The sequence below is a fragment of the Coenobita brevimanus genome, chromosome 14, assembly GCF_032717465.1.
Source record: "Coenobita brevimanus isolate Jiangsu-jjx chromosome 14, ASM3271746v2, whole genome shotgun sequence".
Taxonomy (NCBI): domain Eukaryota; kingdom Metazoa; phylum Arthropoda; class Malacostraca; order Decapoda; family Coenobitidae; genus Coenobita; species Coenobita brevimanus.
The window spans coordinates 33032088-33050044 of record NC_136967.1 but is presented as its reverse complement, the minus strand read 5'-3'; the positions used below and the strand labels follow the sequence as shown (position 1 = coordinate 33050044).

The 17957-nt window shown below is 41.3% G+C and overlaps 1 protein-coding gene across 1 annotated transcript in view; it reads right to left on the bottom strand.

Moving 5' to 3' along the window:
• LOC145390340 (sulfotransferase 1 family member D1-like) overlaps window positions 1-17957 on the bottom strand; it is an 84155-nt gene that overhangs the window by 45635 nt on the left and 20563 nt on the right. Inside the window, exons 3-5 of the mRNA XM_080265298.1 lie at window positions 16854-16980; window positions 16328-16606; window positions 11634-11689 (exon numbers count right to left, since the gene is read on the bottom strand). Of these exons, the coding sequence (XP_080121424.1) occupies window positions 11634-11689; window positions 16328-16606; window positions 16854-16980 (462 nt within the window). The remainder of the gene's footprint in view (window positions 1-11633; window positions 11690-16327; window positions 16607-16853; window positions 16981-17957) is intronic.

Below are 17957 nucleotides of genomic sequence, written 5' to 3'. Positions count from 1 at the left end.
AGTAAGGCACTTCCCTGTTCCAACAGGAACTCTTCACTCTTTTCCTTTTTACACCCTCTCCTCGGGGATGAGTCCACCCGGAACATAACTTTAAGCAGTTATGTTTCACAACATTCGTCACATGCACTTATCCACTTTTCTAACACTCCTCTATGAGTCTCCGAGGGGCAATCCTCACTGCGGTGGTAATCGCTCATCCTCGGGCTCCGGGCGAGCTCCCGCTGCAGCGGTTCTAAGAGCCATTCCTCGGTACCGTAATATGGTTTTACCTTTTCAGCAGCCCTTTGTATTTTTTTCCACTAAATACATTTTCAATGATATAAACACTTCCATCTAGCAGTACTTCAATCACTTTATACGGGCCGTCCCATTTGGCATTCAGTTTTCTACAGGTACCCGGCTGTATGGTCTCTTTTTTCGCCCACACTAAGCTATTGACTTCAACCTTCTGTGCTTTCCTCCGCCTATTGGCCACCTCTCGGTATCGCCTCGTCATCCGTTGGGTTGTATCCTTTATGAGTGTGTGTGCTATCGCCAGGTCGTCCTCCTCTGCATCCACAGAAGGCAATAAGGTACCAATGAGGCGAGGGGATGGCGTGAGAAGAAGGCATAATAAGGTTGTTGTCCCGTGCTCGAGTGCACCGCTTGATTTATAACGGTTTGACACGATTGAAGCAGCTGAGGCCAACGTAAGGGATGTCCATTGCAGAGAGACGCTAGGATGCTTTTCATTGTCCGATGCATCCTTTCAGTGGTAGAGTTTCCCTGGGGATGATAAGGGGTAACGTAGAACAAGTCCACCTGGTTCCTCCGGCAGAACTTCTTGAACTCTCCACTCGTGAACTCTCCGCCGTTGTCCAGCACGATACCTCGTGGCGTCCCAAAGTCGGTGAAGTATTGCCCAAGACAGTGTATGATGTGTTGTGTATGTTTATCTCTGATGGCATAATATTTGACGAACCTACTATAATGATCTATCACAGTAAGGACATAGCGGTAACCCTGAGATCCAGCAACCATATCAGTCAAGTCAATCCCGATACGTTCCAATGGTTTACTTACAGGCGGGAAACCTTTCCAAGGTTGCTGTAACCCAGTTTCACCTTTGAATCTTTGACAAGTGGGACATTGTTTCACATACTCGCATACATCTACCTTTAGATTTGGCCAATAGAATAGTTCTTCGGCTTTCTTAATAGATTTCTTCTGACCTAGATGTCCTGAGGTTTCGTGCGCGTGTTTGATTGCTTCTCTACTGATTGACTTAGGAATCACCAAACAATATTGGATGCTACCATCACTTGTTTCACGGGCAAAATATAATAGTTCATCAATCAATGCGAACTGGCTCAACATAGCTTTCGGTAGTCTTTTAGCAGGGAGCTTCTCACTACGCAAGTACTTAACTAACTCATCCCACATGGGTTCTTCTCGTTGCTTAGCTCTCATCTCGTCTCGACTAAATCCAAGCCAGTTGGTTTCTGACTGGTGGAATATCACTCTGACAGGTCTAGATAGTTGATCAGCGACTACATTATATTTACCCTTGACATACTGCACGTTGTAGTCGTACTCACGCATCTCGAGAATCCATCTGTTCATACGTGGGGATTTGGTTTTTCGCTTAAATATACTAGTAAGCGGTTGATGATCTGTCAAGATAGTAAAATGAGAACCCCACAAGTAATGGTGATAGTTACGGCATGTGAGAACAACTGCCAATGCTTCTTTGTCTGTTGCGGAATATTTTCTCTCGCAAGGATTGAGCTTTTTGGAAAAGTAACCAATTGGCAAGTTGGAGTTGTCTGGTTGGATCTGACTCAATACGCCACCAATATGAGTGTTACTCGCGTCGGTGGTTACAATGAATGGTCGAGTCACGTTGGCTCTTACCAATACTGGCGCATTCACTAAGCTCGACTTCAATTGATCAAAAGCAGATTGACACTCATCTGACCATTCGAATGCTATTCTGGATCTGGTTAAGTTAGTTAGGGGAGCTGCTATTTTTGCGAACGAAGGTACGTGTTTTCGGTAGAATCCGCACATTCCAAGGAATCTCCGGACTTCTTTTACTTTGGTGGGTCTTTTCATTTTGTTGATAGCCTCTATGTTTTTTGGGTCCGGCGTACTCCCGGCTGCTGAGATTTTATGGCCAAGAAAGGTCACTTCTTTTAACCCAAAGGTACATTTACTTAAATTTAACTTGGCCCCATTCTGTGAGAGTAAAGTGAATAGTTGCTGTAAGCGACTCAACAACATGGAGAAGTCATCAGCCCAGATTATCAAATCATCTAAATAATTCTTTACCCATCCTTGCTTCAACAATGGAGTAAGAATGTCCTGCATTCGTCGGGAAAATATGGCTGGTGAACATTTTAGTCCGAATGGTAAGCGCCTAAATCTGTAAAGTGTGACTCCATCACTGAATGTGGTTAAATCACGACTTTCCTCGTCCAACATGATTTGAAAATACGCCTCACGCATATCAAGAGTCACATAGTATTTATGACCTGCAGCCTGCTCGACTAACTCTTCCAGTCTGGGCAGTGGATAGATATCCGTGGCTAGGTGTTGATTCACGTGGCGATAATCTAAACACATGCGCTTGCTGCCGTCCGGCTTGTTAACTAATACAATAGGAGATAACCAGGCAGCTGTTGATCTTTCAATAATTTCTCTCTCTTCCATGTCTTGCAACATTTCAGCGATCACCTGTTTAGCTTGCTCAGGGTATCGATAGATTGGTCCACGGCTGGGCTGTGGATCTGCTACTTTAATGTGAACGGAGGGACCGCTGATGGTTCCTAGTTCTCCTTTTTCCAAAATGAAGAGAGGATCGTGTTGCAGAATTACATTAGCTAATTCTTCTTGTTGAGTCGAATCTAAGTGTGGCCATGTCTGTTCGTCAATTAGCTTTCGGAGTCGTTGAACACGAGTTCCACTTTCATCTGTTCGATCACTGGTAGGGATCAGATCATTTTGGATTTTGGTTACTGAGTTGACTGGACTTACAGGAGGATCGTCAATGATTTCATATGAGCCTAGAATGGTACCTATCCGAAACAGTTTGTCTTGTTTGGCTCTATTATTGAGGGGCAAATAGACTAGGCCCTCTGAATTCACTTGTAATAAGTAAAGGTGACTATTGTGACTGAAACGTGCTTGTGGGTAAAATAGTAAAGTGGTTTTAGGCTCCTCACTCACTGGCACGGCAATGAATTTGGTTTGATATGGGGTGAGTCTCTCTACTGTTACAAGATTAATTTGTTTCAACTGTTGAGGGTTCCTGACGGCTCTGATAGGTGTGGCCTGGACTCGTTCAACTTTTCCTTTTCGCCGCGGAACGTAGTTCACGACGTACGGGGCTCCTCCCCACATTAGCGCTCGTTGTGCACCATTCCAGATCAACGGAGATTGTCCGAGGACATCACATCCCAACAACATTTCAGTAGTCAAGTAGGCGTTCGGAACGACTGGACACCACTGTTGAACTTTCTCATCTCCCACTCTAATATCTACTTTGACCATACCCAGGATACGGAGTGGCGCTCCTGTGACTCCCTGTAATCTCGGTGGATTTCCCCTCGTGTTTATTTCTGTTCCTAACCGCTTCGCGGTGGCCTCTTTAATTAAGGTATATCCACTCCCTGTGTCAACAACAGTTTCCACTATTTTATCATTCACGTTGACACTTATTGTGGGCGATGTTATACCGGCGGTTAGTCAAATAGCCTGATGGGGGAACTTACTTTGAGTGGCAGTCTGCCTCACATTTGGACTGGGTGGGTGAAATCTGTTATTGCCCCGCATCGCTGCGCTGCGGTTTATGCGCCCTGGGCAATCGTTACTGCCTCTACGACATCCCAACCTACGGCAATCAAAACAGTGGCCTGGTGGTGGTTTGGCCCAACATTCTCGCAACGTATGTGAACTCTTCAAACAATGACTACAGTATTTTCGCCTCGGTGTTTCAGTAGATTGTTTTTGATTGAGTTGTTCTAAATTTGTTTTCAAATCCCTTAATTGAGCTCTCAATTCAGTCACTTCCTTGTCTGACTCGGCTTGGCAGTTATCATGGGATGGTCTTGGTGGATTATCAACTACATTGGTATCTGAGGGATTTTCACTTTTATTGTCTCTATCCGGCATTGCATTAACTCTGGTGGTATACCTCTCTTCGAGAAGCTGCCTTTCATTTTCGATCCTGTCGATGAATTTACGGATTGGATATCCGTCATCAAGGTAAGCTTCCAATTTTTCCCTAGACTCAAGTGGAAGACCATACCACAGTTTCTTCTTGATCCGTTTATCTCGCGAGGGAAACCTTTCTTTCGGGAACTTTGTTTCGAGAGCCGCATGCTTACACATGAACCTATGTACAAACGCCTGGGGTGATTCCTCCCAGTCATAGGTCATGTTCTCTAACTCTTGCCAAGCTCGATCTACACTCAACTCGATGGCAAACTCCGCATTCAAGAATTTTTTAAGCTCGGGCCATGACAGTGCAAAATGTTTCTTTTGATAGTTATGAATAAAAGTGGCCAATTCAGAACCCATTCGACTCTTGGCAACCTGAATTCTAGTTGCGTTGCTAGTGTGAGTCTGTTCCACCGCCTCACAAAACATTTCAAGGCGAGATGTAGCTTCTATCCCTTGTAGCTGATTCAATTCCAAAATTGGGATATCGCGCGGTTTTGTGAGAGAGTGGTGTGAACTCATAATGTATGAACAAGGGGTCGAGTGTGAAAGCAGCGTTCTGTTAGTAGCACCGAACTGTTCCTCAGCCTCATCCAATTGAATAGTTACATGATCTCGCCCTACTCGTGACGGACGATCAGCTTCCGACTGCGTCTGAGCAAACAACTGTCCATATAAAGACATGGTGACTAATGTACTATTCTTACTCACAAAAAAAAAAGGAAATTAAATTTTGAAATATTGTTTCTCTTTACTTTTCACTTCCCTTCATTTTCTCACCAACGCCACTAATTTGGGAACGATGAGTATCCCACCGCTATTGCCACCAGTGTAATACCTGAAACTTTATCCCACCAGTTGACACCAGTGTAATGCTGATTATGTTGTATCACCGGTATTCACCAGTGTAATACCTTAATGTATTTCTTACCTGTTGTGGGTATTGATCAACTCACCCATGGATTTACACGTGGTACTCGACTTAATATAGTGGATGGTAAATATTTATGAAAAGAATGAATTGTGGTAGCGTTTGTAGTGTTTGGCCGAGTTTAGGTTTAGTCGATACCTCAGGTGGTTGTCGTTCCCTCAGCGAAGGAATCTTGAATTGGAAGGGGAGTGAATTTGGCTTGAGGACATAATTTCCTTGATTAGGTATATTAATAAAGAAAAGAAAATGCTATATACTTTACTCTACTTTAATAATTCTGTTAATTTCCACAAAACTATCATTTCTTTATTACATGACCCTTTTTAGTATGGGAGAAGATTGTAAATGTTACTAAGGCTTTTGGGTGATCATTCCTCTAACATTATTACCAGACGAAACAATTTGATACACTCGAGATATGGAGTCGTTGTACTTTACTTTCTTTTTTGGCCGTTACTCTTGGGCTCAACATTGGCCTCAAGACAGGGACACTTTTACGGATATGATTTGTCTGTTCGGGCTGGCATAGCCTCGTATCAATAAGAATGATTATTTGTATTCATCTTTCACCCATATAAGGTATTCTCCTCATATAATTTTCTCGGTTCTCACATCAAATCAGTATTGTTTTTCCCGTTTCACCATCGACAATGTTATATAATCACTAGAAATACATAATCTCTCGGGCCTGTCTAGCCTCGAGGAATAATTAAAAAAAGAAATACAATCACTAGGAAAGCCTCAATCACTCGGGCTTATTTAGCCTCGAGGTACAACTTAAATATCACATTATTGTTCACAATCAGTAAGTTCCCTTCCACGCTCCTGATTATAATTTTTTCTAATAAACTAATTTTAAAGAAAGAGAACAGTTGATGAATTTGAATTCTCCTTTCCGTTACAGAACATATCACTTCTATACTTCTATTCCTTATCTACAAAAAAAAGAATTCCCTTGATAGAATCATTAATAACACAACAAATACCTTCGGTTTGTAATAATAACTCGTGAGTGCTGTAAGTGTAAGTGTAAAAGTCTATGGGCAATACTTGGGAATAATGGCGTGCTCCCACGGTCGTCGCCGCCGGTGTCTGGGGACTAAACGAACGTCTGTTACACACGATGTCTGGGCAGCAAGTCACTACGTTAAACTCTCAACAATATTACTTCTCATAGTTCATAATAAGTAAGTATTAAACAAAGAAAAAGAGGGGGAGGAAGAAGAAATGTGGACGACTCACCTAAACGAACGTCTGTTACACACGATGTCTGGGCAGCAAGTGGGGTATGTCGGGCACTAAGGACGCCACTGCTCAAGTCAAATGAGGTGGTGTTTTTGAAATATGGGGGGTTTCAATTCTCTTTACAATTTATTTAGCAGTGTACCCATGACGACAAGACTTTTGATTGAATTGGGGAAAATTTGGGATTTATCCTTACTTGAATTAGATACTGATTCTATCACTATTTCAATTTGAATCTGAGAGCAGCTCATGCCATCTAGTGACGGCCAAGATAAACGGGACTTTAAATCCTCACCAACGACATGATTTAGGCCTTTTGGACTGTTAATCTTACATACTTGTGTTCTAACAGCTTCATTAGCAAACATTTCACAACTAGGTTACGGAAAGAATTGTATATTCATCATTACTCTGTTTAAGGTTTAAACTCGGCGCCCAACAACGACGCACAAAGGGAGGGGATCAGCTGCTCGCATGTGTCTTTCATTACTCGGCTTGACTAAGGAATTCCCATAGCTCAACATCTACAATTACATCACCCACTGCATAGATACAGAGGTACATACATATAAAAATAGAGTTAGCCCTACAGTAATTATTAATATATGAATTACTACTTAGAGTAGGAACTTATAAACTAATATTCAGGTTACACCCTATCTAACTTAAAATTACAGTACTACTAAACACATACATGAATATCAAATGTGTGGCACTACAGGTGCAACTGTTCCAATAAAATCTACAGTACATCATTTACGAGAATTAAATATCGATTTAAACTCCTTCTATACATGAAATAACAATCAACCGTAACGCACATCATCACTATCATCGACCACAGCATTATAGGAAATTAATAGATTTTTTTTTTTTCGGTAGGTTACGATGAAGGGACTTATGCTATGGATTCTCCTCTACATAGCAAGAGGATATGCGCACTTAGACCCCAAACATATAGTACGACAAGGATGCCTCATAGCTCCAACGGCCACGACTACAATCGTTAAGGACGTCATGAGTACTGAAATAAGTCTAGATTACTTGTATGACTTACCTACTTATCTAGACAGACTTGCGACGCCGATGCGAACTCTGGACTTCATGATAGGAAATTATGTTTCACAAGCACATAACACCAAGGAAGTGAATGAAATGGTGAAGTTAGCGAAATGGAAACTAGAACAGGCGAAGTCAACTATGCTCGTCATGATCCAAGATCTCCCATCTTATGGAACGGAGGTACTGAGCGACAGGAACAACATCACACGTACTCGCCAAAAGCGCGGTTTGTTCGACCTGGGCGGGGCAGTTCTTGGGAACATCTTTGGATTGGCTACAGAGGATGACCTTAAAGAAATAAACAACAAATTTAATAAGATAGCTCAGGTACTAACATACCAAGATAAATTCATCACAGGACAGAACTCAGCAATGAAGACAATTGTGAAAAATCTGAAACAAGCAGAAAACGTAGCTCTCGAGAGTGTAGATAAAATAAATGAATTAGAGGGAAATGTTACCCTTTTCCAGCACTTCTCCATCATCACAGAACATATTGACACGATTCTACTACAATTAGAGAACACTAGAGATCGTTTCAGGGCACTTATGCAAGGACTTTCGAATGCTGGTGATGGCAAGATCACAATTGACTTACTCCCAGTTCATGAGCTACGTCAGATAGTTAGTCAAGGCATACATAAACATAAATTGAAGCCGTTGTTCCGCAGTAGGGAATTTATGCAATATTACCCGTATTTAGAAGCAACACTAACACCAACATCAGTGGTAGTTCATGTACCATTCATCACTGAAGACCTGTTCACAGTATACCAAATACACCCCTTCCCCTATAGAAATAACAACACTTTGGTCATCATCAACATCAACACAGACACCGAACTCATCATGGTCTCCAAGAGACGGGACACTGTCACTTTCGCAAGTGGGTCAACGATTGAACGAAAGTGCCGCACATCCTTACATGCTGTTCACCTTTGTCCTGCGTACATTTTCACGTTTCAGCCTACTGATACAGTCCCTTGTGAAATGGCTATCATCAGAAATGACAATATTCATCATCATTGCAACTTCACTTTTGCTCCAGATAAACTTGTACACCATCAACGCATTGGACACTCACAGTTTTTTTATTTCCCTCATAACACATCAGTTTACATAGTCTGTCCAGATATACCACCATCTCATACATCGGCATCAGGATTATACATAGCACCAGACTACTGTGCGGTATTTACACCAGCCATGTCTACTTTATCCACCATCAATCACTACGCCATTCTCAGTCATACACACAAACATTTCCACCCACTGCCTGATATGAACTTAAACATGAGCACAAGTATTAAGCTGACTTCACCTAAGTTTGAAACTATGCAGCTGATCAATGAAACAATGAAGCCCTGGGAAGATTTGAGTTTGTGTATGTTCAACCCATATTATGTGTATAGCCCAGCATCTACTGTCTTTATAATCGTCTGCATTGTAGTTGCAGTACTGCTGTTCGCAATGCACAGAATGCATGCAAGAATTGCTAATTTGGAGTCATTATTTAGTGGAGGGAGAGTTAACATCACAGTTAACCACTCTGAATGAAGTGTATATATTTTGTATATAGTATTAATTATATATATTAAAAAAAAAAATACAAAGAAGAATGACCCATATATGGCAGACCAGTACCATTATCTTTAAATGAAATATTAATAACTCTTACCATAACCTTAATTTTAAACTTTTTTTTTTTTTATTCTTGCATGTATGCATTTCACTATAATAACCCAAGTACATACTGTATTACAGTTAAATAATTTACTTTAATGCATTTATTCAAATATGTATACAACTTGTTTAAAATGTAATATTACTAAATAATCACTATTTACTATGAATAATATATGTATACAATATTCATACAATTATGTTTCTTTTACAATATTATGTATTTCACTCAATTAGCTTATAAGTTCATAATAATGTGTATATAATATATATTAATATGTATTAATTAATCTGTTAGGACTATTAACTGTCGATGGTACGCCATTTTCGCGCGGCCGAGCAATGTGTTCCATTACAAATCATAATAGATAGATAGATAAATAGATAGATAGAGAGACAGATAGAAGCAGAGAGTCAGATGATGAGAAGGTATTGTGTCTGCGAGAATCGAGCAGTGCTAAACATGCTTACACACTCTTAACTCGAGGAATGCTTGATAGGCACACGACAGCACCTAGTGACCATACACACACATACTCACACACAGGCTGCTAGAACTTTCCACTCACAAGGAACACACGTGACACACCCCTGCTACACCAGAATTTAGGAAAGAGAGCTCAGAAGGAGACAAGCCTTAGAACAGGCAGGTAATGGGGAGAAGGGCTTAGCAACTTGAGACAGAGAGAGAGAGAGAGAGAGAGAGAGAGAGAGCGAGACAGAGACTTGTTAATATTTCCAAGACAAATAAAAATAGTCCCATACTATTCTTTACCTCTCCTGTCACTACATGACAAATGGGAAGCTACTCCAAGATATAAAAACCGCTCGTCCATAAGTCTAATATATATATAACTCAACCAAAAGGAACCACAAAGTCATTCATGACATTTAGTCTTTATGACACATTTGTTTGCTTTAGATGGGTGGTTAAATGCTTCAGATGGATGCTTCAGACATTTAGAGGCTGTTTTGGAAGCAGGGGGTGGGCATACAAAATATTAAAGCAATGAGACTGAGCACGTATTATCATTTTCCTTCTACTCAACATGTATTATATGTAGAAAGCAATACATATCATTATTACATTGAAATTTACTAACTTGGCTTCTATCAGCTGAAGTACTATCATATGTCTGGCCTGGGTGAAAAGGTAAGCACTGGAACCCAGAATTGTGCAGCGGACGACACTGGATTACAATGATGGTGAATATTTTCAATTTGAGAATGCAGTTCAATACAGTAATAATTTATTCTAAAAATATAGTCCAAATCTTGGCCGTTGAAAGCGTGTGCGATGACAGTTTAGTCATGTTTACAGGACATGAGAAAATTTGTGTCTAATCAGTAACTGGCAGCTGGAGGTGGAGGGTGGGGGAGTTGGGGGCAGAAGGCGGAGTAGACTTGTTCGAGATTCCCCCCTTCCCTCTGTCCAGGGTAGAGGGGGGAAGGAAGGGGTAACCCCTGAGCAGAAATTAGTACGCGTGACTGTACATCAAAAGGCGGTGCCTCCCCAGACTCAATGCACTAAGGGCAACTATAAGGCCACACTTTGGGGAACAAAAAGAAGCACTCTCCTTACTCTACAAGCATTAGATAAGTAATGTCATATGCCTCCCCGGCATGGGCTTCCATCCTATCTAGTGCCTACCACAACATCTTGCAGAGCACACAGAACAATGCTTTATGCATCACCACTGGCTTCACCAAAATCACTGCCACAGCCTACTTGCAACCTGAAACAGAAGTCCTCCTTGTCAGAAACTACCTCGATATGAGGGGCACACAATTGTTTACAACAGCCGTCTCCAATACACAACACCCCTGACCTTATATGAAAGAAACACACAACACACCTAGGCACATAAAACACTCACCACGCAAATAATTATCAAACCCTCTTCAACAATATCCCACCTCCAGATATTCCAACACTAACAATGAAATAACACCTACCTACTGTATTCATGTGCAGGGCAATACAACACCTCGATCAAAAAACCATACTACAACCACCCCCGCCCTCCAGACATCCACCCATCGAAGATGTCCTTAAACTGAGCTGATTGAGTTCACGTAGCTACACTCAGAGCAGGATATCACCCAGCCTTTCTCAACTAACAGTTTAGATTAGAGGGCATTATTTATGGGCAGAAACACACCAGGCTTCTCAGCATTTGAACATTATCCAGCAGAGGAGAGTGGGAAGTAGAACAGATGTGATGTTAAGTGAACTTTTGTCCTTGGGTGTACGTGGGTGGCACCTCCCCGACTGCCTTACTCCCCGTCTCCACCCAAGCCTGGAGACGAATAAAAGATCCTAGTAAGTTTTTGCAGTTAACAAATCTCTATAGAAGTGGTTCAATAATATCACAGATCATTGTCTTTGGTATAAATTTTTCATCATACTACTAACTCAAGATTGGCCATGAAGTGTCAGGTGTGGAAATAAAAGTATAAAGTAACAATCTCATACTCAAATCATGCTCAAGAAAATTTGTGAGTATGGTACCTGGAACTTGGCCTTCATTTGGGGAGTGAAGCGATTGACCCAGTCCCCAGTGGTACCTGTAGGGAGAGAAGAACACAAGATGAACACTGGGAACACTGCCATTGAGATCATATTATCTCATCTCATCTCATCTCATCAGCCGTTTGAGTGTCCACTGCAGGACCGGCCTATCCCGACCTAAGTGGGGACGATACAGCCTATATATCTCTACCAAGTGGCTTAGGCTGTCTAGTAGAGATTGTATGTAGGGTGAGAAGTTCTTGTAAGTGTAATTGTAGTGTTGGAGTGGCTTTGGATGTGTGTGTAGTCTGTGAACCAAGTGTAATCGGCCCCCGCAAGCCAACTGAGTGCAAGCATACTTTATAGTATGCGGCACTGGTTCAACCACAGCACCCCTTATGTCCGCCAATGCAATACATGGCCTGAAGAACACTCTCAAAGTTTATTACTCTGGCGGGGCGCGAACCCTCGTTCTTCAGTGTACGAAACGGTACACTTTACCACTGTACCACAGAGGAGAACATATTATACTAAGTGTAAATTCACCTGGTGGAACTGGGCCACTCCTACAGCTTGAAAACTAAGTAGCAGTTGCATGAATTTAGATGAAATTTAGTAATGAGGTGGACATGAGCCTCCTTCATTAATAGTTAAATTGACCTTCCAATCTGACTTCATTGGCCATCAAATCAGCTGAAATGGGTTATGGATCTTTGTCAGGTAAAACATGTTATTTCACCTTTATCTGTGGGCTCACCTTAATCTCACCCAGCTTATATCTACCTATTTCTAGCAAAGGTTGGTCCATATATTACACCATGGCCTGCATTCTGTTAGTTAAGGAAGGTCCCTGACACCTTTTCATAAGTGGTTTGTTTATTACACCTTACTGTACTCTTCAGTGTTGCATAAATACTTCTAACATCACCATACTGTGAAAAAATAACGTACAGAAGGATACTAACCAGCTATACCCCAAAATAACTCACTAATGTAGAGGTGTTAGGGAGCTTCCTTACTCAATGACAATATGGGTCCATGTATTGTAGGGACGGCTCAGTCAGCATAAACAGTTTCTACTTCCCATAAATCTTTTCTGTTTATCCATCTATAGCCAGACGCCTTAATCCCATAAGGGATGACCGCAAACAAATAGCCTCCATGTCACCCTGTCCCCTGCTATTTTGCTGGCCTCCCCTTAGCTCACATTCCCCTGTCTTATATACCTCTCCACTCCATCCCTCCATCTCATCCTCCGTCTCCCACTCCCTCTCCCTCTTTTCTACGTTCTTACTACTTCCCATAAATCTTTTCATCCTTAATACTCTCCACCATTTTGCTTTCACTGACTGCATGGTTGATTGATAGTTTCATGATGAAGCAAAAATTTCTGCTTTCCCCATCTCGATAGCGTGGCCTTAGGTACTTGTAGGGAGATAGGGAAAGCGATTATGGGTCGCTAAGCCCAGCCAGAATAAAGTAGTGAGACGTAGTCTCAACGAGGTGTGTTACAGCACTCTTGGGTTATGAAATTTATTGCACAGTTAGGGAGTTACAGTGTGGCTGAACATGACCCTGGTGTCGGACCTTCTCTCTAGCCCTTCTCTCCCCTTTATCAGCTCTGAAAGGAATCTCTCCGACATTATATACAGCTCGGAGAGGATGTGTGTGTGTATTGTAATGTGTGGTAGATTTCCATCCCCGTGGACTAACCGACAAGGGCTGGTTACTCCACGTGTCTGAATACGTCATGAAATTCTTGGTCGTCTGGACTACGAGCAAGTTTGAGATACATACGGTTAAGGATTCTTGATGGTCTGGGACAACAAGGTTGTGGATATACATTATATGAATTGACATTCCTAGTGAGAAACTGTGTATGTCCCCAGCAGACATTACATCCTGTACATTGTGTTTATGAGATATATTCTAATGCCTATATAATGCCTATATAATGTCTACATATCGCTCAGTCACACCCACTGTCGTACCAACGACAGTAAATATTGTCATAACATATTAATGCATACTATATACACATTACATTCAAGTTGTAAGGTAATCAAGTCAAATACATGATACTGTAAGGTTACATAATTGGGATAATGTAGTCACTGTAGTTATAAAACTGTACATGTATAATACAGTAGTAATATTAAAATAATAAAAAGGCAAGTCTACTGTAGTCAATTATACAATATGCATGAACCCTCGTCCACCAGCGTGCGAAACGCACACTATATATATATATATATATATATATATATATATATATATAGTGTGCGTTTCGCACGCTGGTGGACGAGGGTTCGCCTCCCGCCAAAGTTGTAAAAACTTTGGGAATCGTTCACCGAGCCACTTGCTACTTTGGCAGACATAAGGGGTGCTGTGGTTGAACCAGTGTCGCATACTAGTATGCTTGCACCCAATCGGCTTAAGGCGGGCGGATTACACTTGGTTCACAGACTAGACACACATCCAAAGCCACTACAACACTACAATTACACTTACAAGCACTTCTCACCCTACATACAGTCTCTACCAGACAGCCTAAGCCACTTGGTAGAGATACATTGGCTTGTATCGTCCCTGCTCCGGTAGGGATAGGCCGGTCCTGCAGTGGACCTCAACGGCTAATGATGATACATATATAAATGGCAGTATAATTAAAGTAATCCTATATTATGTGTAACCCATATTTTGTTATTCTGTATAAAAAATATATATTGCCAATTGTGTAGTTACCCCAGTAGTGAATGGGTGAAATAGAAGATAAGATGATAATGAAAGGAGAGAGAAGCGAGCCGTTAAGAACATAAATTTTTTTTCCTATCAGTTTTGTGGGCTGTAAGGGTGACCCTGGTCCCCAGCTGTGTTTACCCAGCGGTCACTTTTGCCTTCTCAACTGATAACACACCACATGTTTTTCCCACAAATTACACAGAAAGTTCCTCTTGTCCTTGAACTGTGGGTGTGACATAATGTGGGAGGAGCAAAGTAGGGATGTTTGCCAATTAGAAGCCTAAATGGCGCTTTCGTCACGTTCTTGATGGCACGCAATTGGTTCTGTGTGGAGTGTATGAGGCCCTCATTGGTAGCAGGTGCCTCTATTGTTTCTGTATGGACAGAGATTATTTTTAAGACAACCTAGTGGTTAATTAGCTGAGAAAGGCCGAGTAAGTCTCCTTCATAAGCTCCAGGAAAATGTGAAGAGACACATTTTGTCTCTTTTTGTACACACATCCCTGTACACATTTTTGTCTCATTTTGTACACACATCCATGTACACATTTTGTCATTTGTACACATTTTGTCCCATTTACTGTCACGTTACACTTTTGTCACATTGTCTTGCACTTTTCCCCAACACTACTCAATACGTGACTTTGCTTACAAAGCACAGTGTTTGTGTACAATTTCCAATTTCTGGTTCACTCCTCCATTTACACTAGTGTGTGATTTATAACTGAATGTAACCTTCGAAATCTCCACGTTCTTCGAGCTTTGTGAGTACTTAGCTTCCACTGAGTGTATTCTGGTTAGGTAAGAAATAACTTGTTTTATATTTGTATCCTGAGGCCTATATGAATCCTCCATTTTGTAAAACGAACCCTGGTTTCTTCTTTGGTTGTGTATGTTATAGTGTACAGTAAAGTTAAGTTAGTTTTCTTGCACACTTAATCTTATCCCTTTTGGTGCTTAATTAAGGGTTAAGAGTGCACCGTAATATACACCCCATAACAGTATATACAATATTTACTCAGTTTTATCTCACTTGTACAGAACAGTTCTTCTGATTCCTGGTTACCAATCCTTGCTTGCATTCTGTGCATGGCCAAAATTAATACAGTAAATATGATGGAGAAAATTACAAAGATGACGAGCTGGGCTGTATACATAATATGAGTTGAACATAATATAGGCTTACTTCAATTATACTATCATTTACATATATAAACAGCAAGTCCTTCTCATATATATTGTATATTAAACTACAACAGACTTGCCATTGTATTATATTAATATTACTATTATATTAGACATGTACAATTTTATAACTACAGTGACTACATTATCCCAATTATGTACCTTTACAATATTACGTATTTCACTTGATTACAAGTTGATTATAATGTGTATATAGTATGCAATAATATGTTATGACAATATTAATGCATACTATATACACAATTTTTACTCAGCAGACTGAGCCAGGACCACACGATACAAGGGTGCAATATACCATCCATCTTGTGTATCGTTGTATGCCCAGCTTAGCATACAGTAACCTGGTCAATCAGACCTGACATGCTTAACCTATTTTGTCTCACTCGCTTCCATCCATTAATGAGGTGAGTGAAGTTGATGATGATGTAACGACAATGATGATGAACACTAAGACGAAAACAGGGATAAAGACGATAATACTGACGATGATGATGATGATGACAATGACGATGGTGACGTATAACGACGACAACAGACGATGATGATGATGGTAATGAAGGCAATAATAATGATAATGATGCCAAAGGTGACAATGACAATGGACGATGATGATGATGATGGTAATGAAGGCAATAAGTAATAATAATTATTATCATGACAATGATGACTTTGATGATGACGATAATAAATAAGAAGAGGATGACTAAGATTATGATGACAACAACAGCAACGCAAATTAAACTCACCCTTCCTCACAAACTCAGCCTCTCCCGGCACCAGTTCAGGATATTCCGGGATGAGACTGAGGTTAGTAGCAGGTCTGGCCTTCATGTTGGCAAAGCTGGAATGCTGGGCCACCTGCAGCAGCTCGTCCTCCTTCAGGCCTGTGGCGAGGAAGTGGTCCAGGCGCTGAAGTTCCCTCAGCAGATCCTTGTTCATGTCTTCGTAGTATAGCCAGAGGAGGTTTGGGTGGGTTCGTTTTGCCCATGCCTCGCTTAAATGACTCCAGTATGGCCCTTGCAGAACTGTGAAGATGAAGAAGAAGAAGAAGGAGACTAATAAGAAAGAGAAAGAGGGAAGGAGAAGAGAGGGAAAAGAAGGTGAAGGCGTGGGAGAAGAAGAAAGAGAGACAGAAGAAGGAGAAGAAGAGAAAAAGGAAGGATTACAGCAATTTATACCTATCATCTGCATTAAAATAACATCATCAATCAGTTTATTAATTTCTGCAAAGTCCTGTTCTCTCTCTCTGTCTCTCTCTCTCTCTTCTCTTACCCAAATCTCGGCACCACAAATCCAGGAACTCTTCCAGGTCGCCCTTGAAATTCACTGACTTGAGGAGTCTTTGAAGGTGGTAGTATGACACACACACGTCACCCGGATGTCTAGCCACATATATCACCTACGAATGAAAATGAAAACCATCATCACCATCATCATCATCATCTTCATTTTCATCTCCACCATTCTGATTTCAAAAGAAGAATTAGACAGCTTAAGTTTGTAGTTGTCGACTACAGTAGATCAAAACTAACAGTTTGAGAGAGAGAGAGAGAGAGAGAGAGAGAGAGAGAGAGACCAAAATAGATTAAAGTTAGTTACCTAATCTTACTGTGTAGCCACAACAAGGAAGCTTTGCCATAACTATTAATGGTATTTTTTAAAATTATGGCTTTATGGCCATCACTCACTATGTGGGGCATTGGGCCAAAGAGGATTGGGAAAGCAAGTCACCACCAAGCTCAAGCAGCACACATAACTGCCAATGTAGGGGGCCAAGCGTGGTGGGAGCATGAAGTAATATGCTCGTAGATTGGCTAGAATGTAGACGACCCTCCCCCTTGACAATCATATCAGAATGGGTGGAATCCCCTCACCCAGGTCAGCTGCCTGGAGCAAATCATAGAGGTTTGAGTAGGTTGTGTCTCCAAGCTGATATGACCGGGTGTGGGCATTGAGTGTTAGGAAGCAATGGTAGGAAGATCCGCCAAGCCGATCTTTGTAGTCCAAAATGGCAGGACGAGATGGCTTGCCCTCCTCTGCCTGAGGAGGGGAGGACTCATCAACCTCCTCCCCGGCCAAAGAACAAGTTGACGCATCCTCGGCCATGATGGTTATGGAGGCAGAAGAGTCCTGTCTTTCTTGGTCTCCGATGGCAGTTGGTGTACTTTAGCTATGGTATAGTGTTCCTCCTCGTAACATAGGGTTTGGGTGGAGTCACCCCCTCCCTACACTATTGCCATGTTTCCTAACCCTACGATGTATAACGCCTGTGGTTTGTGTAGTAGGAATGATACATAAACATAACTCATACTAATATAACTGTAATGAAAGTGCTGACATGTATCAAGGAAGAATAAAACTATTCTGCATACTATA